The 25,386-nt window shown below is 36.3% G+C and overlaps 2 protein-coding genes and 1 non-coding gene across 8 annotated transcripts; 2 read left to right on the forward strand and 1 right to left on the reverse strand.

Moving 5' to 3' along the window:
* Nucleotides 1-3,512: 3,512 nt before the first annotated feature.
* Nucleotides 3,513-4,031, forward strand: LOC130467417 (uncharacterized). The gene has a single exon (XM_056835921.1). It carries the CDS (start codon nucleotides 3,513-3,515, stop codon nucleotides 4,029-4,031), a length of 519 nt encoding a protein of 172 aa, XP_056691899.1.
* A 1,539-nt stretch (nucleotides 4,032-5,570) lies between these two features.
* LOC110790263 (small RNA 2'-O-methyltransferase) lies at nucleotides 5,571-22,642 on the reverse strand. 6 transcript variants are annotated; one of them, XM_021995056.2, is made up of 10 exons: nucleotides 22,203-22,342; nucleotides 17,972-18,100; nucleotides 17,295-17,384; nucleotides 16,059-16,388; nucleotides 15,661-15,903; nucleotides 13,814-14,757; nucleotides 13,286-13,437; nucleotides 12,982-13,098; nucleotides 11,949-12,083; nucleotides 5,571-6,253 (listed from the first exon to the last, which is right to left on the reverse strand). In XM_021995056.2, the coding sequence occupies exons 3-10, from the start codon at nucleotides 17,342-17,344 to the stop codon at nucleotides 5,819-5,821; spliced, it is 2,406 nt and encodes an 801-aa protein (XP_021850748.1). In that variant the 5' UTR covers nucleotides 17,345-17,384; nucleotides 17,972-18,100; nucleotides 22,203-22,342; the 3' UTR covers nucleotides 5,571-5,818. The 6 variants fall into 6 exon arrangements, with proteins under 6 accessions (XP_021850748.1, XP_056692780.1, XP_021850745.1 ...); XM_056836802.1 differs by having other exon boundaries at nucleotides 16,059-16,510; XM_021995053.2 differs by having other exon boundaries at nucleotides 16,059-16,516.
* TRNAG-GCC (transfer RNA glycine (anticodon GCC)) lies at nucleotides 20,244-20,314 on the forward strand. The gene has a single exon. It is a non-coding gene; the product is annotated as a tRNA-Gly (tRNA).
* Nucleotides 22,643-25,386: the final 2,744 nt, after the last annotated feature.

A 25,386-nucleotide genomic window follows, 5' to 3' on the forward strand; every position in this document is an offset into this window, starting at 1 on the left:
CAACCCAAAAACTCAGCGATTCCAAATCCAAAACTAAACCGTAACCCTAAAAGTTTACCTTTACCGACGACCTGCGGCGACGATTAAAGGAGGGATGGAAAAGGCGCCTGGGATGAGAGTTTGACTCGTTCGATTACCTCCAAACCCAACATAAGATCTTTGCTTGGTTAATCTGGTTACACGAACTAGAAACCCTAAAAACCCGAAGACCGCCTACAAGAAACGGCTCCGGTGACTACAAGATCCGGCGAGAAGACAACACAGTAATAGGAGGTAAAAACTTCTTTTCGGAAAAAGCTTGGCTCCGTCTTCATTTTCCCCACCGGAGAAACACCTTCAATTATAAACACACACGCACTAACGGAGTGGTAGCAGGCTCGCCGGAGGTTGTTTAGCAAGCGGCGACCACCAACGAGCCGGCTAAGCGAGCGGCTAGGGTTAGGGTTTGGTTAGAGAGAAGGCATAGGAAATTTTTTTAGAGAGAGAGATTTTTTTTACTTAATAAAGATGAAAAGTACCAAGTTATTTGAGGACATATAGAAGCCTCTTTTGAGTATCCTTTGCTCCTTATCCCTACTTTCTCTTTTCAAAACTTTAAAAAAAAAAAACTTTGTTTGCCATGAAGCTTTTAATTTGCATAGTGAGCCTCAAAATCCTCTTTAACGTACTAAAAGACCTTGAACTAATGGCTAATATAGCTACTAAAACATATATACTACAAGAAAATGGTTCATTTACGACCAAATTTAACGACCATACGCGTTACTGGTCGTAATTAACTACAAGAACGACTGGATTTTGCAGCGGTCGTAAATAATAAGAATTATCTACGACCATACGCGTTTCTCGTCGTTAAAAATTAAATTTTGGTCGCCAAAAAAAGAAATTCACCTAGTGAGATTTTTAATTGATCTCCTTAGGTTATTTCTTCACTTGGTTTTTTTTCTTAATCCGCCGCAACCTTCTTTTTCTTATGTTCTTTTTCTTATGTTCTTTTTCTCTCATCTCTTTGCTTCTTACTTCCCTTATTTCTTTTAAGTAGATCTATGCCTTTCTTTCACACCATACTCTGATACTCATATGTGATTTTCTTGTTTTAATAGTAATATGTGGCAGTGAGGGACTACTCAACTCTTTCTTTTAATCATTATCTCTCTCCATCTCTCTTGGTTTTTCGGATTTCTTTTTTAACTTTGTGTTAAAAATACCGTATAATTTGTTATGTCAACTAAAATTGGTTGATTAATCATATTTTTAGTTCATTGCTTTTTGTTTAATCACCTAATAATTTTTTTTTTTCATATGTGTTTGCTGAGGATTTTGATCGAATTTGGAATTTCAAGTGATAGGAGCAAAAGCCAAAGAAATACAGGACAAAAATAAATATTGCAACATATATTTATCTAAATTTTCCCTGTTGAATTGTTACTTTTCCTTGGATATTAATTGTCCAGTACAATAATTGTTTGGAATAATTTTCTTGTATATTTGTATCTTTGTAATTTTCCATACTCCTTCATAAATAAAAATAAATTAAGATGTAGTTTGACTTTATAAAAGAATTGCACTAACTAGTTGCTTAAAATTGAGTGCTCCGTATATATGGGTTTTATATTTGTTGTTCATTCATATTAAAACAAAGGATATATGGTCGCAAATTGCAATATATATTTATATTTGTCGTGAAAAATACGTCATTAATTTCAAAAGGAATAGTTGCGACGAAAAATCTGGTCATAAAGTATACCAATTGCGACAAGTTACAGATCTCGCCGTAAAAAACTAATTTCGACGACCTATTCAAAACCGTCGTAAAAGTGACATATATATTTCGCGACCAAGCCTATAGCGACGACCGACGACCATACGCTTTTCTCGTCGTAAAATACCTTTTACGACCAAAACGGGCTTATTTGCGACTGGAAAACTCGTCGTTGATGAGAGTTTTTCTTGTAGTATGCATCGCCTTCTGTTGTTAATACTTCATACAACTTCAGGTGTTTCAGCAAATTTCTACTTTGTTTTTTATTCTTCTGGTATACTCGGAGTATATACAATGAAAAAAGGAAAAAAAAAAAAACAAAAAAAACAGTTATATTATTGCTATTAATCTAACAGATTGAAGACAACAACACAAAAACCAGTGTCATAGCCTTTTGATTGTATTCAAGGTTAAAGAGAAGTTAAAAAAAAGGCCGAAAAATGACAAGTTAACTATTTTCTTTTTCTTTTTCTTTTTGTGCAGGATCATATGTTGCACTGTGAACCTACTCAATTTCATTTCATTACAGGGGCAGGATCTATAAGTTTTGTCATGATATCCCTCACAATTAATCACAAACCAAAATCCTAGCTTACGAAAATGGGATGCTCCTTTTGATAACCCTTTCTTTTCTCATCTACTGGCAAAATTTATCAGCAGAGGTATATTCTACCTCAACTTGAACTCTGATGATTCTATCATATTTGTTCATGCCCAGGGAGGTATGAATTTCCAAATTAATGTCACATAGGGACCCGCTCAATCATCAATTCATCACTTCATTATAGAGGTTCGCGAAGTTCACTATTTTCCCAAATCCTAAATGTTAAAACAATCTTAGAGAATGGTTTCTGCTGACATTTTGTAGGTCACTATCATGCCCCACCCCTTCTGAGTCTTGATCAGTTTTTGCATCTCTTGAAATTTGGCCTTTGTATTCATCCTATTTTTAATTATTCCAGTTGGTTTTCTTATAAATTAAATTTCTCATTTACTGAAGAAGAAAGAAAGTAAGATTATTGTACTGGTCTGTGGTTATTGTTGCAGAAAAGAAGTCAGAAAAGAAGCAAAAAACGGAACTAAACTATAATAGCATCACCAAACAAACCATTGCAAACCAAGATTGCTACCCAACAGTTTTTATTTCCTTATGAACTAAAATTTACGGATTTCTATCGTGGGACATTAGCACAGAAAATACAAATCAAAACCAACAAATTCAACCCAATAAACATAAATTATAGGAAATTCAACAAAAATTAACTATTTTATATATTAGATTAGACTATTTTTTTTTATTTTGGATTGAATTTCATTTTAGATTTAATTTTTTAATTATCAGAGTGTTTTATTTTGGATGAAATTATATATGTGTAATATTACTCCGTATATTTTTTTTTTGGCAAATAAAGTTATTTTATTACCAAAAGGAGAAAGAAGAACTAGCCAAGCTAGTAAAGAGTTAGGCACTGAGTATAAGCATCTATTGGGGGCAGATCTTCATTCTCCCTAAGCCTGTTATCAGGAAAATTAATGCAGTGTTTAGGGCTTATCTTTGGTATGGAACCTATGATGACAATAGGCCAGGTCATGTGGCTTAGCATGTTCTTTGTGGTTCTAAAACTCAAGGGGGTCTTGGCTTCAGAAATCTAGCTCTCTGGAATCAAGCTGCAGTTGGGAAACTTGGGCCATAGCTCAAAAACAAGACAACCTATAGGTGAAGTGGGTTCATGCAGTCTATGTGAAAAACATGAATTGGGTGGATTACAGTCCATATGTGGCAGCCAGTTGGGCTATGAAGTATATTTGCAAAGTGAAAAAAGAATGTTCTGACAGATTACATTCCATTTCTTGGCTCACTGCTACTAGCTACTCTATCAAGGTAATTTATCAGAACCTGTGTGATCAGATCCCAAAAGTCAACTGTCACTATTTTGTGTGGAATAGGTATACTCTACCCAAGAATAGAGTCACTATATGGCTTGCTCTCCAGGATAGACTTAAGACCAAGGAAAGACTGCACATATATGGGGTTACTATAGATGAAACCTGTGCTTTGTGTGGACATGACACTGAATCTAGTGCTCATCTGTTCTTCAATTGTTATTTTAGCAAAGAATGCAGTTCCATGGTGTCAATACCTCCAGGAACATTCTCTTCACTCTTCTTAAGTGGATCCATAGATACTGCAAAAACTCTTTTACCAGAAAAGTTACTTATGCTGCTGTTGCTTGTACTGTGTACTAGATTTGGAAAGCTAGGAATCTAGCTATATGGGAACAGTCTGTTCCATCCATAGCTTGTACTGTCAAAACTATTCAGTATACTGTTAAACATAGAGTAATGAGCATTCTTAGTCAAAAAGTTAGAGCTAGGGATAGGGAGTGGCTTTTAGCCTTGTAACTAGCTGGTCTGTTGCTCTCTTGAGCTCCTGTTTTTCTCAGTTTGAGCTTTGAGGGAGTCCTTCCTAGAAGGTTTGCCTCTCCTCTTTCTGAGTTGTTTGTTGGTGTTTTATACTTCCCCGTCTTTTAATATTTGCAACGTGTGTTAGTTTCACGCATGCCAATGCACAATTTTGATCATTTATATCTTAAATTCTCTTTATGCAAAAATTATAAAAAGTTGATATTTTGAAAATACACATTGAGACGAATCTAACAAGATCCCACATGACTATGTTTTATCTTAAACACTACAAATAGTCAAAGTAGATTATATGAATAGTGACAAAAGTCCAAATGTTGCGAGTATTAAAAGACGGAGGAAGTATATAATATAGCTCCTTGCTTGCTTACCAAAAAAAAGAGTTAGGCACAAACCGCCAGAACTCAAGAAACTCAAAGAGCAAAAGCTAGAACAACAGCAGAAACCTAGCTCATAACAACAATTTTTGGCAATCAGGAGCTCTGCAAGTAATATTAATAATTAATAAAATATTTACGTGGTACCTAATTATTTATCTACATAGCACTTGACTTTTTTAATTCAAAAATAATTTCAAAATCTTATTTTCATTGGCCGAAACCATTAGATTTCCTACGTGGTGCTCTAATATTGGATTAATGTTTGATTTTGGATTGAATTTTATTTTAGATTAGTGTTTGATTTTGGATGAATTTTATTTTAGACTTATTTTTTTTAATTATTATAATTTTCTATTTTGGATGGAGTTGTATATATTAGTAATTAATTAATTAAAGTATCTATGTGACACTAATTAATTATCTACGTGGCACTCAATTTTTTTAATCTTATTTTTTATTGGCCGAAACCATTCAATTTCTTATGTGACGCTCTAATATTTCAGCAAATATGTCTCATTACAAATTTGTGGTCAAGTTGATAACTGTGGTGCAATACAGAAGAAGATGACGAGAACGAGGGTGGAAATTAGCTTTCCTCTAATACTCCATTTGATTGGACGGAAAGTATTTTCCAAGAGAAAACACAATTGTAGTTAGTTTTTGGTTGTTTAGTTCCTTGAAAAAAAAAGTCAGAGAAAAATTTACATGGATGGGGAAGATGATGGACTTGAAAAGAAAAGGGGAAGCTAAGGTGTTTGGGAGAAATTGTGGTATACTGGTATAATTCCATTTAAAAGGAAGATGCTCAATGATTATAACTTCATAATTAGGACTGTCGGGTAAACTTTTTCAGTATTTTCCAAAGATGGAAAGCCTATTTCTCCCCAGGATCGATAGTATCTTCCTTTAAAATGGAATGATACCAGTATACCACAATTTCGCAACTATCACAATCTTCCCAAATTTGGTATTGTGCTCCCTAACTGATACTGTTGATACGAAACTGATACGAAACCACATATATGAACAATTCTTTTACCAGAATAACTAGCTATGCTATGGGAACGGATTCCACAGTATAGAAGACATCACCCAAGTAAGATTGTTCTGGGTAATTCTAAACAGAAGCAGGATGAGATAGTCAACCTTTTCAAAGACAAGGACCTTTGAGTTATGAAACAAAGTGAAACCCTCAAACATATTTGCAATTGACAAGAAAATAAAAAAAAATTGTAAGGCCCCTACTTACTGACTAGGAAACAGAAGCATCCCATTTCCAAAGAGTCTTATATTGGTTTTCCGTCTCTGCTGATAATCCAGAATCTCTGAGAGGGTCCTGTTGGTTCCTCTTGAAAACTGCTATTTGAGAAGCAAACCCTGGTTCCACACCTTGTATTCCTCCCACACCATCAAATTCAACACTGTAATTGTATTTCAGTGCCAAGCCAGATGCCCAGTGATTAAATTGTTCTCTTGTCCACTCAAACTTGTGATCATGATTCCGGAATTTACACAACAGTGGTTCTTTATCATCTGGATCCTCCTCTTGGTTTGCTAGATTAGACTTTTGCAGAATGACATTGTACTCATAATTCGGGGTCGAAACAACAAGGACCCTAGGGCAAAATAGTCCGAGTGCAATATCACCAAATAAGCATGCTTGATCTTCCTCCATATGCTCTATCACCTAAAATTATCATTTAGAAACCATTAGCAGAGTAACATTTTAAAATAAACTTTTGAGGCCCATTTCTTGTGGAGTAATGTTATTAAAGCATGCATGGATTCCAGATTTCCAGTAGAATGGATAGGATAGATTTTCAAGGATATAAGCTTCCTGTAATGCAATAAAGTTTGGATCATGGTTTCAAGAAATTGTGATCTGTAGCAAACCATTTTTCGGAGTTCCTTAGCAAAGCAATTCTCTGTTTCTCCTTGCATTTACTATAATGCCCCTATATCATACTTACTTCCTGTAGGAAGTGTTGTTGTTTCTCAGAATTTCAACTTAGGAGTTGTCAAGATTGGAATTTGGTGAATGATAACTTTGTGGGTTGTGTCAAAGACTTGTGCTGTGACTAATATTGCAGATAGGACAATGTGATCTTCCCATAATGTGCATAACATCTTAGCTCTTCGCACACATGCCTAAGAATAAAATTGAATGGAAATTCAGAAACTAAAGAAATGACGAGATAGCGCTTAGATGGTTATTAGCACGTGTGCAAAAATCACACACTTGATCGAGTCTTTACATAAAAGTCTTTCTATAATCACAAAAATCTCTACGTGCATCTCATTTTCTATTGGTTGCCTAACGTGGAAGTTGAACGTCTAAAGGACAGTAAAATCCAGAGTTTGCAACTTGTTTGTAGAGGCTAACATTGATGATAATGTAATTGAAGAATGATGTACAGACTTCGTGAAATAATACATTTCTCCAATCCGCCTTGTGTATGCATCGAACAGTGAGGACACTGACGAGTAGGGAATATTTAAAGGATAAGGTAACATAAGCACCTCTTTTGCGAAATTTAGAAGGAACCCAAGAGGGGGGAGTTTTACTGATATCAGCTTGTTCACAATTCTATGGGTTTTAACGATAAAATGTCAGAACTTTTCAGAAAGTTTTTCAGTAGGGGAGATTTGAAGAATAAGGTGCTATTGGTGCTATTTTATGGACTTTTCAAGGATGTTTTTCAGTAGTTCACGGAGTGATTGGCATGCCATTTTTCATTTAAATTTTAATAGTGTAAGAGTGTTCTATCTGTTTTTAGCCAGTATCGATCTGCCTAAGAAAAAAGGTAGTTCAACAAAGGGCTGGGAGAACATCAAACTATATGAGATTTGCAAAGACTAATCCTTGAAATATTTGGGTTATGAAGTAGAAAGGTCGACAATCTATATATAGTTTATATATGTATACACACACGGGGGAACACTCTTGTGAGAACATACCCTATGTTCTACAAATTAGGTGTCACGTTCTAAATTTCTTTTCTTCTCAAAAGGACTCCATCAAAGCTCCAAACTAATATTCAACCAAGTTTTTCACGAATTTAACTAAACTCTTCATTCAATTTTCTGAATTCTACTTATATGTGTTATATTCATTAGGTACGGATTTAACTTTGTTCCTCTCTGCGCAAGTAAACTCCATTGAAGCTCCAATGTCAAACTCAACGATGTTCTTCACAAATACAACAAAATTATTAATCAAAATTTCTTAAATTCGACTTAAGGATGAAAAATTAATAGAATAATTGTTTGAAATGTGAACGGTAAATGCATGATCTAAAAATAAGCATCATATCGTTTGGAATTTGGAGAATTTAAGCCCAAAATGTTGCAACTATTTTCCAATCAAAATTAAAGTCAGTGAGATTTTGTTATTAATCCATTGAAGCTCCAATGTCAAACTCAACGATGTTCTTCACAAATTCAACAAAATTATTAATCAAATTTTCTTAAGATCCTCTTAAGGATGAATTCAATACTGTTTCTCTTTCCTCGAGAAGATCCACTTTCTCCACGCAAGAATACCCATCTCTCTCTTCAAATCATCTCTATTGAAACTTCAAGCTCAAATTCAACGAAGTTCTTTAAATATAATTCAGCAAAGTTCTCTGAAGTCAACGTAACTTTTAACAAGTTTAATGAAATCTTTTCATCAAATGTTTGAAATTCAACTTATTTAGTTTGAACTTCATGTTCTAAAATCTCGTACTTCGTGTTTTAAACTGTGATAATTCATGTTCTAAAATTTATTGATTAAATTTTCATCAAGTTATAATTTAGATTCTTCTTTATTTTTCATCTCCAATTGTGTGAAATTTGAAGACCCGTTTATTTACTCAAGAATACTTATTCTCTCTCTTCTCAAATAGAATTTATGAAGTGTCAAGCTCAAATTCTACAAAGTTCATTACATTCCCCCTTTTTTTTTTTTTCTGTTGAACACCCATTCTCTCCCCTTGAATAGAATCCATTGAAGATTTAAGCTCAAACTCAACAAAGTTCTTTAAATTCAACTAATCTTAACAACACATCACAAACACGATTGAATCAACTACTCTAATGATGGTGAAAGAAGAGAGAGAAAGAGGAGGAGACAAAGACATGAATAAAGGTCTTTTTCTTTGAATTAAGATGAAAAATGGCTTATTCTAGATTTCTAGTTCAAATGTACTTCCTCTGCATCATATTGACTTTCACATTATTCATTTACTAACTTTGCCCACAATTATGACTAATATGTAAAGACAAATTTAGGGTTTCTAAATGTTATTTGGTTAATCTCAATATATATTTTCAAAAAATCTGATTTTTATAATTTTTATTAATAGGTAATTAAAGATAATGATGGTGAAAATTAGTATATAAATAGTGTAGAAAATCAAAATGATGCATTTATTTATTGTAAAACGGTGGAAGTAGAAGATTATATTGCATGTATTACACTTTCTCCGTACCATTTATAAGGAAGTTTCCCAAATATTGCACCATTTCTATTAATTTCTTTCACACTACAAATAACCAATATACATTTACATCTTAATCCTTCTTGATTTATTTTTCATCAAGCTATAATTTATTGTATTGTATATAATTAATCAAACTTGTGCATCACACAGGCATAAAAACTAGTTGTAAATAAAACAAAACATATAAAAAATTCAAAAACTTACATACAAAGCGGAGTTAACCACATAATTGGAGTCTCAGTTTTGACAAAAATCACCAATTAGGACCTCACTTTTTCTTAGTCAAGAATTGAGACCTAAGGTTAGGAATCCGGCAACTTAACCCATGCTAAACTCACCGGAGATAAAACTGAGGTCCTTTTATATTGTTATTGTTTTTGTTATTGTTAACACCCACTATTGTGAAAAGTTGATTGTTTATCTTTTTACTCTAATCACCTTTTTCCTCCTTATGCAGTCTCCACACACCATCTTCTCCAACCTCCTTTTTATCAATGGGTTTACTCTTCTGTTTTTGTTTTACCTTTTCCTTTTGATGAGATACGATTTTGGGGAGGAAGAGAGTGGGTTTGGGTTTTATTGTGCTGATTAAAAAGTGATTATTGTTTACACTTCAATTGACTGGGGAGGTGTATTCTTTAAGGGAAAATTGTTGGAGGAGATCATCTAATTTGTTGATGATAAAATTCCGTTCTCATCTCTCTAACTTATGTAATTTTATTTTAGTTTTTGAAATGTAGGTCTTGATTTAAACCTTAGATTTCATCATTTTTGTGTTTTTTATGTGTTATTGACCATCTGTGTATTACCACAAAATTGTAATTAAGTATGAAAGTTATAATTAGTTAATTAGAATACTTTGCAAATTACCACAAAATTGTATATTATGAAAATGAAGTTCCAATCCCGTCAAAAGGAAAAAAAGATGGAGAGGCAGAAGTGGTACTGTAAGTCTATACCCATGGAAGAGGGGGAAATTGGAGGAAAGAAAAAATGGTAAGAATAATACATATAGGCCCTGTTTGGTTAAGAGCTGTTAGCTAACAAGCTGATAGCTGGTTTGACTAACTGTTAGCGGTTAGCTGTTTGCATTAGTTGTTTTCACTAGGTGGTTGCATTAGCTGTTTGTGTAAAAGTGTTTGGTGAATTAGCTGTTAGCTGTTTAATATGTAAAATGACCATTAAGGACATTGACATACTTTGTTTCTTATTAATATTAGACAAATAGTTTATTGTGTTAATTTTTTTTTCTCCTTTATATTTTTCTAATAAACATTGACTAAATAAAAAAAATTATTTAAAAAAAATAATTATTCTTAACTTAAATTTTATAATAATATATATTTTTAAATAGAGAAATATTATTGATGATACTTTTAGTCTACGAAGCACAGGTACGCCTCCCAGGCGCCGTTTCCCGTACCGGGTACGGGTACGGTACGGGTACGGGACGGATTCGCCTGGGATTCGTACCCAAAACGAATCCAAAGGGCCGGGTACGCGGGTTATGTTTGGGGACGGCTAAGGTGAAGTCGGGGACGGGGTGGGTACGTTTTCTAAGGAGGAAGACACGTACCCTATAGGTTTCATGAAATCTGAGAGGCCCGCCGGTCACCGGTCGTCTCGCCCAATGATACAGTGTCCATTGAAAAAGATGGCGAAGGAAGAAGAAGACGGCTGTTTTTTTTTGTTAATAATGGCGATGGGGAAAAAGGATGAAGAAGACGAGCCTTGTCCTTCTATTAATTTATTACGGAAGTACTCCAGTATTTTAGTTTTGTGTTTACAAGCGTACAGCTGTACAGCAAGGCAGTTAGATTCTTTATTTAATATTATGAGGTTGAGGATGTACAGCTGTTACTCATTACGCCTGTTAGTACTGTATTGTTTTGTCACATTGACCAAGTCTTTGCCAGCTGTTTTGTCTTATCAAAAAGAGTATTTTTTTCTTTATTTATTTTTCTTTATTCATTTAATTTTTTATACAAGTAAGGAACACGTGATATAAACATTTATTTATTGAGAGGTTATTTATTTTGTTTTATGGTTTTAATTTTTAAAGATTCTAAAATTTAAAGTCCCATAAAGGTTATTTAGATATTAAATTTAGTTATTTTTTTGGTATTTTTAACTTTGAACTATTTATATGCGACTGTTTAATTTAGTTTTTTTTTTTTTTTTTTGCCGAATCCATGCCGTACCCGTTTTTTGCAATTTTAATTTTGCCGTTTTCTGTCCCCGTATCCGTCCCCGTACCCGTCCCCGTACCCGTTTCCGTGCAACCTAGCTTTTAGTTACTAATATAAAATTTATTACAACAAAAAACTAATCTAGTAAATAGGGTGAAATGAAAAAGAAAGTTTGAGTAATGTTTTTAGGAGAAAAATATGTAGGGTACCAATGTTGATAGTGGTTGTAATTATGGGTAATAGTAGGACAAAATAGTCATTTTCATCCACTTTTTCAAACCTCTAATTGCAAAAAGCTCTTATATTGAGATTTTTCAAAATTAGCTTTTTCACCCTAAAACTCTCTTCCAATCCTCTCCTAACCAAACACTTCCAATTAGCTTTTTCTAAAGGTCAAACCTCTAATTCACCCCAAAAAGCTCTTTTTCCCTCAAACCTCTCCTAACCAAACACCCCCATAAAATATTATTTTACTATTTCTCAACTCAAGCGCCTATCTTTTCTTTAACTACAATAGTTATCTTTGACCGGAAAAGGGAGATGAGGTCCCATGTCTTGACAAAAAGAAAGTGAGGTCCTTATCGGTGATATTTTGTAGAACTTAGACCCCAAGCATAGGGTTAACTCTAGAAAGCATGCTAGGATAATCAGAAGATATGTCTCAACGCAGGAAAAGAAGTAAACATATCAAAGAAATAGATCAACAAACCTCTAAGCATGTCCCTATATCATATCCGCTCAAACGAGAATCAAAAGCAGTAATGCTACCCTCATAAAGAACTGCTAATTTAATCATTGATCTGGGCATCACAGCCTCGAGCTTCTCTAGTTTGGTATTAAGGACCTGCATAAACAAAATGCAACCAAACAAACAGTCATTCGAAAAATAATATTTTCTATGATCATCTTTATTTCACGTATTTGTCCAATGGACCTCTTGATTCTAGGCTAAGCAACAAAGCAAATCCCTACGCTTTGCAAATATCCAATAAGCATTGGTGTTTCCTCGACTACTTCTTGCTGAAAGTAGACCATTGGATATTACAGATTTATACCATTTTCACATGAGAAAACAGACATATAAGATAGGCAAACAGAAAGTGCATATGCATATCTTGTAGCAGTAAAGCACCATCAATCACGTCAAGGAACATTTGGAGGTTTCCCAATTACCAGCCCGCAAATGATAAAAGGATAGGGAAACAACCAGCCATGTATCACATGACAATGAGAGTAATTGCATTCAGGAAATTCAAAAGATACAAAAGACCGATTCGAATGATATTCTAAATGAACATGCAGATATTATAGAATCCCTCAGTCTCACAACACCCTCTCATTAGTTAATATATGTATATGTAGGTTTTAGATAAAAATACTCCCTGCATTGCCATGTAGATGACTTTTAAGCCTATGCACACAACTAAAAATTGAGTAGTTATTACATTGGTCACTAATTTCTTAAATTGACAAATAAGAGTGCATTGTCAATCTAAATGACATATAATATGAAATAAAAAGAGATGGTTGAGTGGTCAGACAATATGGAATTGATAAAGTAGTAATTGGGGTGAACCATTGTGTATCAGCTTGAAGATTTTAAAATGGGTATTTCCATTATCGTTTTTTACAACAGCCAAGCCACATCACTTGGATACCTAATCCCCTGCATCCTGAGGCTACACAGACCCCAAAAGGTTAAGGTTCTGGACCAGCATGATATATCTACTAAAATATCATACCTTGGCAGCGCGAATGAGACCCTTTTGAGAAATATCAATCCCAACAATGTTTTCCAAAGAGCTCGGCGTATCAACTAAGGATTCCAATAAGCTTCCAGATCCACACCCAAAATCAATCTACAGCCATGAGGGGTCAAAAATCAAAATCAATGTTGCATCAATTTTTTATTTTTTTTTTGCCAAAAATAAAAATTAGTAAACCAATGCATGATTGCAAATTGATCCGTTACTTAATAATAAATAGGAGTTGGCAATTTGCTGCAAATTAAAGAATTGGAGGGGAGACATTTGAAAATTAATATACCAAAGAAGTGGCAGAAAATTCTTTAATGCACTGCAATGCAAACTCTACACGCTGCTTTGACAGGGGAGGGCTGAACAGAGCCTGTTCCATTCTGTCTTCAAAAGGTTCTGTTAATCGCAACAAAGTGATGGAGAATTCCAAGCAGCAAGGAGCTGGAGAGAAATTACAGAGAGGAAAAAGATGAGGGGACCTTTGAATAATTAATGCGTCTCACAAGGTCATAATTATAGGTAATGACTTAAATAACTGAGAAAATCCAAGAACAAGCAGACATAGATTAAGCATACGAAATTTCAGAAGAATCTAACAATATTTGACATATACTTGAGCACTAAAGTTTGGAATGCTTGAAACTGTTTGTAAAACAATCAATTACTCATTTATAAGTAAACAATGCAGAACGAATCCAAAGTTTAGACCGCATAAAGAGTTTAGGATTTGCCAAAAAATCCAATGAATGGCCTCGTCAAGTCATAAATCCTCAAGGAAGCTAGTGCAATATAAGAAATGAAAAACAGATCAACTCACTTGAGGATAAAAGGGATAGGACTTTCTCAGAGTTCATAGAAGCAGCCAAAACCACTTCCGATTGTGGCATGCCCATGTAGAAGCAGACAGATTGTCCAGCTGTCATCTGCAAAATAGCGGTTTCAATGCATGAAATTACTGCTCCTGAGCCAATCTCAAACTCGAATTCATCACTTTTCTCCAAAATTTCTTGTTTTTTCTTCCCTTCTGATACCAAAAAGACACTATAACTTATAGAGACAAGATATCCATTTGAAGGTAATGATCCACACGCTGTTCCTTGTATGCTTAATTGTTTATTCTCAACGCTAATCAAACCATTATATGGATTTACGTGGTTTAAGTTTAATTTGTGGCCTCGTAGTAAATGACTTTGCTGCTGAACCTTGTGCATCACTTGACAGAGTGAGAACTCCTTCAAGAAGCATGTCGAGTGGCAATTAATGTTACATTTAACACCAAGTAAAGACAGCTCCTCCAAAGAAATACATGGTTGCTTGAAGTACAGGTTCAAAAAGGAAAGAACTTTCAGAGAAGCATTCTGCACTGCATCCCCCTGTTTCATGAAATTATCTACTGGAGAACTTTCAAGAATTAAATTGCGATTCTTTGAAAACACTTTTATTTCACAACTAAAGGATTGTACTTCATTTTGATTAGGGATAAATGTGGCCACATCCCCTCCAGGTTTAGATGTAAATCCCATGATTGACTTTTCATTGGCCAGACTTTTGCATGGTCCAGGCAAATCTTGATCTGAGTTGCAGACAACATTAAAAACAGGTTCAGAGAGTCTATGTTGACGGCAGAAGGCACAGAGGAGATCCCTTGGCAAAGAGCCCCTCCAATTTGTTTTGGTGGTGAATAATCTAGGCAAATCTGCTACAAATAATGCTTCTCTAGATAACTTGAAAAGCCCATCAGGCATTCTTGCAACAAGCATCCTGTCAATTTATCTTTGTAAATAATGAGGTATCGAACATTTCATTATAGAGGAAGTCAAACATCATTTTGACAATATTTAAAAATCAAAGGCCTAAAAACAGACGCCCATAAAACTACATAATACTAGAATACAAACATATGCTATCGTAAACAACGCAAGCTAAAATTTTGAATCTCCTACACGAGAAAAGGTAAAATGCAAGAATTCAGGGGAAAACTATAATTATATACTAGAAAAGACGCAGAATAGCTTGCAGAAATTTTTTAAAAAATGAAATGATGCACTGACATAAAATGTGAGCCTTCACAGAATGAAAAAGACTTGACAGCAGGGAAGTTATGGACTCCTTAAGGAAGAGAAAGATGCACATGAAGACATCCACAGAGAAATACACAACAGTCCAACTTATAAGTTGCATGTCACTTATAAACCCCTGCTGAGGCCTGAGAATATAAATCATCACCATCTGCTTCTGATTCTCTAATTAGCTTAGGAAACAAAAGGCTAGCCAATCTATCTACTCGGTCCATCTCCGAGGAGTGCTCAATATTCGTTCTTAGGTTCCTCAAAACAATGTTATCCCAGGTATAAAAAAGATCATAAAAGGTTATCCTGACTCAATTTTTTAAATACTTACTGTTAATAAAAATCAATAGCAAGCATCAAGCGTCAGCGGACTAAGGAATCGGGTCATTTATAACAAGTTTAGTATTAGTTATCGGTGGGGCATAAAATTGATATTTCACAAATTTTGAGAGATTTAAGACAATCCGTAAATGCGCATGCCACACAGTGGTTATCAAGTAGTCTACAAAGCAAGGTAATTTGGGTGCATTCAAGTGATTCAACCACAATCAAAAAGGGAAAGTAACCTATCAGAGAGAGAGAAAGAGAGAGAGACCTGAAATAGGAACGCAAAGATACATCTTCATTAAATAACTCTGCACCTCTCCATGTGTATGCAACTGATGCTAAAATTGCATTACCATAAACAGGTTGTCCCAGCAAATAACTAGCATAGATATTGAAAGACCTGTCAGAATCAGACTCTTCTGCATTATACAACTCCAACTTTGAATTAAAATTACGCGTCTCTAAAGCAGAAAAATACAGTCTTGACTCAGACGAAGCTTTACCAATGGTCCTGCAAAAGAGAAAGACATACACTCATATCTAAGAAGTATAAAGTTAAATGAATAAGAACGAAAGAAGAAAAGAAACTCTAGCCAACTGGAACAAAGTGTTGGTTGCAAAATAAATTAAGCCAGACAAGTACTTTGAGGATCTACAGTTACTCACCTAGAGATAAGGACCTTTGAGGCATTAAGAACACCAAGCTCTTTGGCAATAACATCAAGGTAATAGCCTTTGAAAGACAGATTCATACCGATAGTTCTTACATCCTTATTAAGTGAAAATGGAATATATACAGCCTCTGTCAAAGGCCCATTTGTCACGTCCGACTGTTGGTTGGCTAATTCTGGCATAGCATTTGAGGGGTAAGGATTCCTCCTCCTGATCCAAAGATCTTCCTCTGATACAACAAGTAATTCTGATAACCTGACTGCAGCTCTCAGGATAAGAGGTATAGATAAGAAAGGATTTGACTCAATCCTTGCATCAAGGGATCTGCATAAATTACCAAGCTTGGCATCACAAGCACTTAAAACAGATACAGGAATTGAGCCACTAAGTTCACCCTCTCTGTAAGAAACGGCTTTCAAATGACTGCTTAGTGGATGAAGTGATGACTGGAACTACAACAAATAAGGAAAGGTCAGAACTAGTTATGCTCGATATATCCATTAATATAAACAAAGTAGTATAGCATTGTGCCAAACTTAGATTGACCAATAGGTTAGGTCAAAGCCCGTGCATCAAGACAGCAGATAGGACGGACTGAAAGCTAAAGACAGTTTTCTCATTCCTGTGATTGCTCTTCTGTTCTAAGAGAGAGTCAAAAGCCTATACTGTAGCACTGCAGGAAGACCAAGGTATCCATTCCTTTATGTCTTTCAAAAAAAAAAAAATTAAGAAAGACTCATGGCAACCTATCATGCTAAGAATAGCTAGGATTTCCAGATGAAGCTGCCATGGCTTCACCCCAGGTCTAGTGGCTAAGGACATGTAGGCATGCAAGCAGGCATTGATTTTTCTATTTTGACTTACTCTAGTTAACATAGAGCAGAAATTTCAACCTCCGTAGGCCAATAAAAAGAGACACAGTCTAATGGCTTGACAATAATCAAAGTTCATGTGCATATATATACCATCCACAAAAGGAGACCTATTGGTTAGCTTGAATACCGAAATATTGTACAAGTGCAATACACATTAGGACCTCTGCATGCAAAGAGTTCAAACTGAAACTCACGTTATCCTACATCGTATGATGTACAGAAACTTCAATAAACCCCTGCAAACTGTTCTTTGAAAGGGAAGGGAACGCGGGGGGGGGGGGGGGGGGGGGGGGGGGGGGGGGGTCAAGCTGCAAATTTGGAGAAAGAAAAAGGCAAAGGGGAAGGGAGCACCAACCTCACTTGAAAAGATAAATGAGAGACGAGAGAGCAACTCTTCTGCTGCATCTGGTTCTGTGAGGCTGCTTTGCAGGGAATCAATGCCTAGCTGCAAGAACAAGAAAGGAACGGAAATTTTTCTATGACACGATAGTGACATTAGAAATCCAATAATATATATTCGGATGCACACTTTTCAGTTTTTTCCAAAGGAAATACATAAAACAAACTAAATTCCACCACTTATGAGCATATTGTTGTTTCTAATTAAGTTACTTGCTAACGAACTCCGTTTTATTCTTTGATCACGAGGTTGAAGGGCCAATTCTTAACTTAAATGCATGTTGAATTATGGACCTTTGCAGTGAAATTATCTTACACTAAACTTTTTCTAGAACCAATGCAACAGAACTCTGCACCCATCTCTAAATTTAGAAGCATGTTGAAACAAAGGAAGAAATGGATTTCCCTCCTCCTCAATCACCTAATCTTAATTATTTTGGATTAATAACAAAATCTCACTAAATTTAATTTTGATTGGAAAATAGTTGAGACTTTTTGGGCTACAATTCTCCAAAGTCCAAACGATATGATGCTTATTTTTAGATCATGCATTTACTATTCAAATTTCAACCAAATATTCTATTAATTTTTCCTTTGACATTTGAGCACTTCACAAGAACAAAAATCACATACCATGAATCAACTCTAAGTTGACCCACATATCAAACATCGTCGATCTTGTGCATTATAGAGCTCAGGAATCATTAACTTTGTAAAGCTAACCCCCAAGCCATCCAGGGAGCCAAAATATACAACCTTTCACTGAAAATAGGCAGATGGCATTATACATTTTTCAACTGAAAGTGATCAGATGGCATCGAAAGGAGAAAATAAAGCAAGAGAAAACATTTATGTGGATGCTAAAGAGTAAACAGATAAACTGAACAACTTGAACAAAGCTTCAAAGGAGGCTGAGTTGGGCAGGAAGGGAAATTTATCAGAATTTTGCTTAAAAAATATTCAAAACAAATAGGCAGGCGAAGGCCAAAAAGGTAAGGACGGCAATTCAGGGAAAATATTATTATATGCTCATTTCACAGACTTTTTCCCCGATGCATCCTCAACTACAGATAATTCATATATTTATCTGTTTTTCCTTATATCATGCAGAAACTAAAGGTATTCTGTGAGAGGAAGAGGAGCATTTATGAAACTTTTTTCTCTTCGCCCTTCAATTTATTTCATTCATCTTATCTGCAAATTACCAACGTTATTTTAGTGGCTTCAATCAGCAAAAGAACTGATCACAATTAGCAACATATTTACATATAGAAATCTCTTTTGAATATATCTTACCTTTAGTCGTAATCTATGTTACCCGGACTCGTATAGGAGTGTCGGGTATGGGTATGGGTCCAAGAGTCCAGTACAGAAATCCTAAAAAATTAGGACACATGGACTCTGTCCAATATTTGGACACGGGCACGGGGACACGGAAATTATTGGTTATAAAATTTTTAAAATCTTATTTAGTTTTAAATTAATGAAAAAAGCAAGAATATTAATAATTTGTAATTTGTTGTTGTTCTTTTTGTTAGGCGCTATAGTACATAGAAACAAAAGAGTAAACAAAAGCCTAAGTAACTAACAAAAATTACTGTTTTGGGCCTCAACTCAAAGCCCAAAAATTGTTTTAAATCAACCTAATAAGATCTAACCCCCCGCCTTTGACAACTCCTTCTCTTCCCTTACCTCTGTCGGGCCGCCAGCCACGTGAAAGAAAGAAAGAGGAAAGAGAAAACAGAGGTGCAAAGACATAAGTCATTGGTAACTCCTTTTCTTCCCTTACCATTGTCACGCGATCACTCTTTCTCCTCCTTTTCTCTTCCTCTTCCCCTCTACCTCTATCTTCATTTAAGTCTTCCTCAGCCAGCAGTGTCTGAGTGGCAAATGGAGTATCCGACCCGGATTTCATACTCGAGTCAGTTGGGTCGTACCGACACGGGTATGTGGGCAATTTTACAAAGTCCGGGTAAAAGAGGTCGTAATTTTAGCAATAATTCTTCTAAAATCAATAAATTTTGAGAGGTTGTGATGCAAGAGCATTTCACTTGGTGGATGTGGAAGCCATAGACCGCCAAGTGTCATGGCTAGTGGACCATATGGTAGTTTGTTGGGCTTTAATGGAGGATATTTGGGTGGTCAACCTACGGGTTTGACCGTCCCAAGCCTCGAGCAATTACTCTTTAATGCTTTCAATAAAGCCTGTGTTACTTTGGAAGGTAAAGAAATAATATTGAAGCATAAGAAAAAGTTGGAAGAAATTTCTATGTAAATAATTAGGCTATGGGGATTTTTATAGAAGTTGTTAAGGGGAATAATTGTGTTTCCTAGAGCACCCGGGGTAAATGTCCCGCTTCGGGAAGCTACATTTTCAGCCTTTCAAGATGATCGTTTTCCTCGACCTGCTTGGGGAAGCATTACCCTGCGGCGAGTCTGCTACATGATATTTTAACTATTTCTTATTGCAATTAATGAGCTAGTCCTGGTGTTCAACTATAATCTAAGGGCTCTAGTTAGTAGTTATCTAAGATTCTAGGGTAGCCTAAGAGGTGGTAGTCACCCCATAAAAGGGGAGAATTTATCTTGTAAAAGCAACTTTTGCCTATCATTATCTATATTAGATACTCTCTCCCCTATTTGCATCTTTGTGAACGTTAATTTTAATGATTGTTCAATTTTAATGAAACTTTTGTGAGGTCCAGGATTGACAACCTTGATTTTTTACTTTGTGAATACTTAATCAAGTTTTTTGTCCTTCGTCTTTTACTTGCCTGTTCATTGATTTATCCCAAAAATTACAAATACCCTATAAAAAAAAAAGAGTATCTTAGAAGGTCAGAAATTCTAAAAATTGGTTGTTTCAAATGATTAAGCACATATTCCTTCTCAAGAAGGAAAAAATGCGGATATAGTCGAATGGTAAAATTTCTCTTTGCCAAGGAGAAGACGCGGGTTCGATTCCCGCTATCCGCTCAAGGGAAAGTAAATTTATTTACTATGAGAAAGAATTTGGTTAGTGTAGTGATTTTATCCTTTTCTTTTTTTTCTTACCCCTCCCCCAAAAAAACATAATAAATATGAATTTCAATATTTATTTAGTCAGGTTGTCCATTAAGAAAAAAAATCAAAGGTAACACCCCAAAACCATTTGGTAACAGAAAGAGATATTCTTTTCACTTTATAAGGTGGTTGATGTGATGTGTGTCAATGTATAAAAAAGGCTCAAAGGGCACCAAGGCGATAGGGGTCTTGCTAAGTCTAGATGTGCCAGTGCGCCTCATTGAAGCGAGGTGCACTGTATAAAGTTTTAAAAAACTGACTGAAATGCGCCTCAAACCTGCCTCGCCTAGAAAAAAAAAAATCGCTTGCCCCTAATCGCCTAGCACGTAGGCGCGCCTTTTCATACACTGGTCCCACTTACTCTTTTGCCGAGTATCACCTAACCTGGAACATAAAAAAATTACCACATGGCGCAAGTGCATTCAACAACTTGGCTAAATCAACATCGTCAAATATGTTGCTTAGGAAAGATACATGTCGCCATATTAACCTTTCCAAAAAGAACCTTTCTCTGCAAAGAACATGTGCCACTCTTAGACTGTCAGCCATCATCTAATATTTTCTAACCCCGTGTTAGCTTGTCATTTACGAAAAGCTAATCAGACCACCTTACATAATGAACAGCTTCTTTGCAGAAATAAGAAGCAAAAGTAAAAGCAGCATTGGGACAGGTTCTCAAGTATTCATCCTAAAATGGCACTCAATTGATCTCTTATGAAAAGATGGCATGGATCTAGGGACTGACCTCTAAGTTGGATGTATGCGTAGTTTCAGATGCTTTGGACGAGTACATGGCTGTATGAAGTAGAATGGTAGACCCTCTTGATGCTCAAAGCAGAAAGTTGGTAAGTGGAGCCAATTTGATGCAATAAATGGGTAGGCAAGCAGATTGTAAAGATGTGGAGTTGGTTGTTATTAGGCTTGGTTTTGGATTCAACAATTGTATTTCCTTCTGTATGTAGGATTTATCTTGCTTTTTCTTGCTGAATAAGATCACAAGACCTGTAATAATTGGGTTGCAACTAAAATAATAAGTCAGTTAATCTTAATTATCTAGGTGTTGATGTCCAAATTTGAGTGGAAATTTTGACCAGGTTTGGCTAGTTTTACAAGGGTGTATTTGGAATAATATCTGCCCTTTCTGAGAGTATTTTGCCCAAAACCCTAACTAAACGACCTCTTTCAAATACACCATTTGTCACAATCATATGAGAGCATATCTCTCATGGCATCACGCATAAGAAAACCGAAAACCAATAATGATTCAGCATTGGTACGGTAGACCAAACAATGATTCAATGATCTAATAAATGAACCTTTGTGGCATTTCAAGACTAAACATCCCATCCCCTCTAATCCATTGTACATCTATATCACAACTGTGGTTATTGCCCTCCTCTTCTCCATTATGAGACAATTCACACATGTATACCTACTGTGTATAACATCTCACTGATCTCTCGATCAACATTAACATGTGAAATTTCCTGACCATCATTCCCAAAATCATTAACATATGTAACTGAACACAAGAAAAATAACAACATTGTTAATACACTGTTTAAGATAGGGAAGGGAAGGGATTTGGGTTTTTTTTTTTGTTCGCATTTCCCTAATCGAACTGTTACCAGTTACTCCAAGCATAGTAGTTCAAACAGCTTGTCTTCCCTCACACAACAGACATGCAATAGCATTAAATTATTAGTTCAAATTACAATATCAACAAGTATACCAAAGAATCGAAACGGGCATCCACACAAAATTAAAAGGTAAAGCAGAAGAAAGAAACAAAAAAAAAAACCTTCTGTAAAGCCATTAATGCAGCCAACTGCTCAGCTTCCTTCTTCTTCTTACAGGGTTGTGAAACAATGGAAAAATCCGGGAGTTCCAAGTGACAGCGGAAAAGGGAAGGACCCTTTTGAGAAACAGCCAATCCAGGGCACCCATTTTGAGAAGATTGTCCTAGAATTTCCTCAATTTTATAGCTTGCTTTATTCGCATATTTCTGGTAAATTATGGCTTTTGGTGTTAGCGTTGGCTGCTTAACAATTGGAGAAGAACAAGTTGATGATTTTGGGGTTTCCATGAAAAGAGGGTTTTTCTAGTCTTTGAAAGAGTTTTTTCTAGTGTTTGGGAAGACTACAAATTCTTAGATACTTGGGCATGTTATGAGCAATTGGACAGGAAAATGGGGGTTTGAGCGATGGAAAATTGTTGGTTGGGGGAGGTAAACGGACCACCAATATTCTATAGTACAATTTTGGGAATCAAAAACTTGTTTAATTATATAGCCCTAACATTACATTTTACCAATTGTGATATTAACGAGGGTTCAAAACCTTAAACTAATTATTTTACATGGTTAGAATTTACATAAATACCCCTACATAATACAAAATACATCCTTTTATCTTCACCTTCTGTCCTTCCTACCCCCATTCATAATTTTACCCCCTCTTAGAACCACGACGGTGCCATTAACATCTCCTGCTTCTTCGCAGTCGGTTGTGGTGGCCCTTCCACCGTCAATTTCAACAACACCACCGCCTTCTTTTTCTTCTTTCTAGATTTTCCCCTTCTTCACCTCCTAGTTATTCTTCTTAAATGCTTCATTTGATTTTCATTTTGAATATGTTCCCCATGTTCACTTTTCTCTTATTTCAATCCGTACACTCATTTCTATCTTTTTTTATTGTTTAATCTGATTAATTTTGTGGTGCCGGTGCGAATTAATCTATTGTTTTACGTTTACAATGCAATTCTTTGTTCTTCAGTGCGGGTTGAGTAATAGTATCGTGTTGATTACTTGGGGGGCGTTTGGTTCGTAGAGGGTAAAGGGAATGGAATCAACAAAGGGAAAGAAAGAGAATAGGAATGAAACCCTATGATTTAGAATATTGTTTGGGTGGAACAAAAAGAATGGAGAAGAATGAAGAGGAGAAAAACCAAATGAAGAAAACCAGCGACGAAGAAATCGAAGAAGAGAAATCGCGGCCTCGCCGCCACCTCTCCCTTCCGTCGCCACCTCCTTCCCCTCTTTTCTCCCTTCCGCCGCCTCCTTCCCCTTCTTTTTCTCCCTTCCGCCGCCTCTTCTCCTTCATCTTCTCACATTTTCATGGGTAAATTTGAGGTTTTAATGGTCTAATTCGACCATGAAAACTCCAGATATGGAGTTTTAATGGTCGAATTTGACTATTTAAAGCCATGATTAAGAGTTGTGTAGATGAAGCTCGAAGTCGCCATTAATGGTGAAGCTCGAGCGGCGATGGTGAAGCCGTTAATGGTGAAGTTCGGGCGGCGGCAGAGGTGGTGGATCTTCCGGAGCAGAAGTCGAAGCGGCGGTGGACGGACCGGCGACGACGGTAGAGGTGGTAGTGGTCTGATTGTGGGGTTGAAGATCTAGGTTAGAGGAGGGAAAGAGGGGCTAGGGAAGTGAAGGGGAAAAGGAATGGGAAAGTGTAGGGGGGGTGGGGAATGAGTATAGAGGGTTTTAGGGTAAAGTCAATAATAAAAAGGGGTAAAGGGAATGAAGAAATAGGCATAACAAACAACAACGAAGGGTATGATATCCTCCCATTCCCTTTGATTACTACCCCCAACCAAACGCCCCCTTGATGTTATAGTTTTCATTTTGGTTTATGCCAGATATTGAAGTACAAAAAGGCAAGCAAATGTGCCAATTAGTTTGGGGGCATTAATGAGGGTTTTTAATCGACGTCCTATTTCGCTAAAAACGCCCGCGTATTAATAATAAAAAGACAATTATACCCTTTAAAACAAATCACACCCCCTTCATCTCACCCCATTCACATCTCCCCCTTGAACCGTTCCCTTCTTGCCTGGATTATCCGACCACCGCCACCCCTTCACCTCTGACCACCGCCTGCCACAAATACACCACCCCCAGACGTTGCTCTGCCTCTGCTACAATCAGAAAGCAGAAACAATTAACAATGATCAAATGAACATATTGTGAATCTAAAGGAAAAGAATGAAGGAAATAATGCCCTTGGTCCAAGTATGCATTCAATGTTAAGTCTAATAAATGCGGTTCAGTATTAATTAACAAGTTAATAATTCAGTGAGATCAAGTGAGCTGAATGCCTAGCTAGAGGCCGCTTCAGTTCAAGTGGAATTAATGATATTAATCCACAGCTTACTCTTGACTGAACCCGTAGGGTCACACAAATAGTACGTAAACGGATCAAGTATTTAATGGCATTAAATACTCCAACTATGGATATTCGGAATCGACGGATCTTGGTTTCAGTGGGAGCTGAGATCGTCACAGGCAAGAAATGAATACTCCGGAAACGATGATATTGCCGGAAACGGAAATATGGATCGTATCGGAAATATAAATATTATCCAAGTCGTAGATGTTGCCGGAAACGGAAACATGGTACGTATCGAAAAATATTATCGGAAATAGAAATATTGCCGGAATCGGAAATATTGCCGGAAACGGAAATATTGTCTGAATCGGAAATATTATCGGAATCGGAAAATAATTCCGGAAACAGAAATATTAAATATTTGTTCGAAACGAAATTAATTCCGGAATCGAAAATATTAAATATTGTTCGTATCGGAAATAAATTCCGGAATCGGGAATTTAATCGGAAGCGTATCGTACGAATAAGCATCGGACGAGGCCTGCCGGACGAGGGCCCAGCACGAAGCCAGGCCATCGCCCAGCAAGCCAAGCGCGCCACACGAACAGCCAAGGCCACGCCAGGCCCAGCGCAAGGCCAGGCCGTGGCAGCGCGCACAGCGCGCACAGCGCGCGCAGCGCGCGCAGCTGCGAGCAGTGGGCTGCGAGCAATGCTGCAGCTCGCGTGGGCTTGTAGCTCGCGTGGGCCGTGCGGCCGTGTGGGCTGTGCGCGGGCATGGCCTGCACGCTTGCGGGTCATGCTCGCGTAAGTGTTTGTGTTCGCATACGAAACCTAAAACGTGCAGAATTCGTTTAATGATTAAATTCCTAA

Source organism: Spinacia oleracea, chromosome 2 (genome assembly GCF_020520425.1).
Source record: "Spinacia oleracea cultivar Varoflay chromosome 2, BTI_SOV_V1, whole genome shotgun sequence".
NCBI classification, from domain to species: domain Eukaryota; kingdom Viridiplantae; phylum Streptophyta; class Magnoliopsida; order Caryophyllales; family Amaranthaceae; genus Spinacia; species Spinacia oleracea.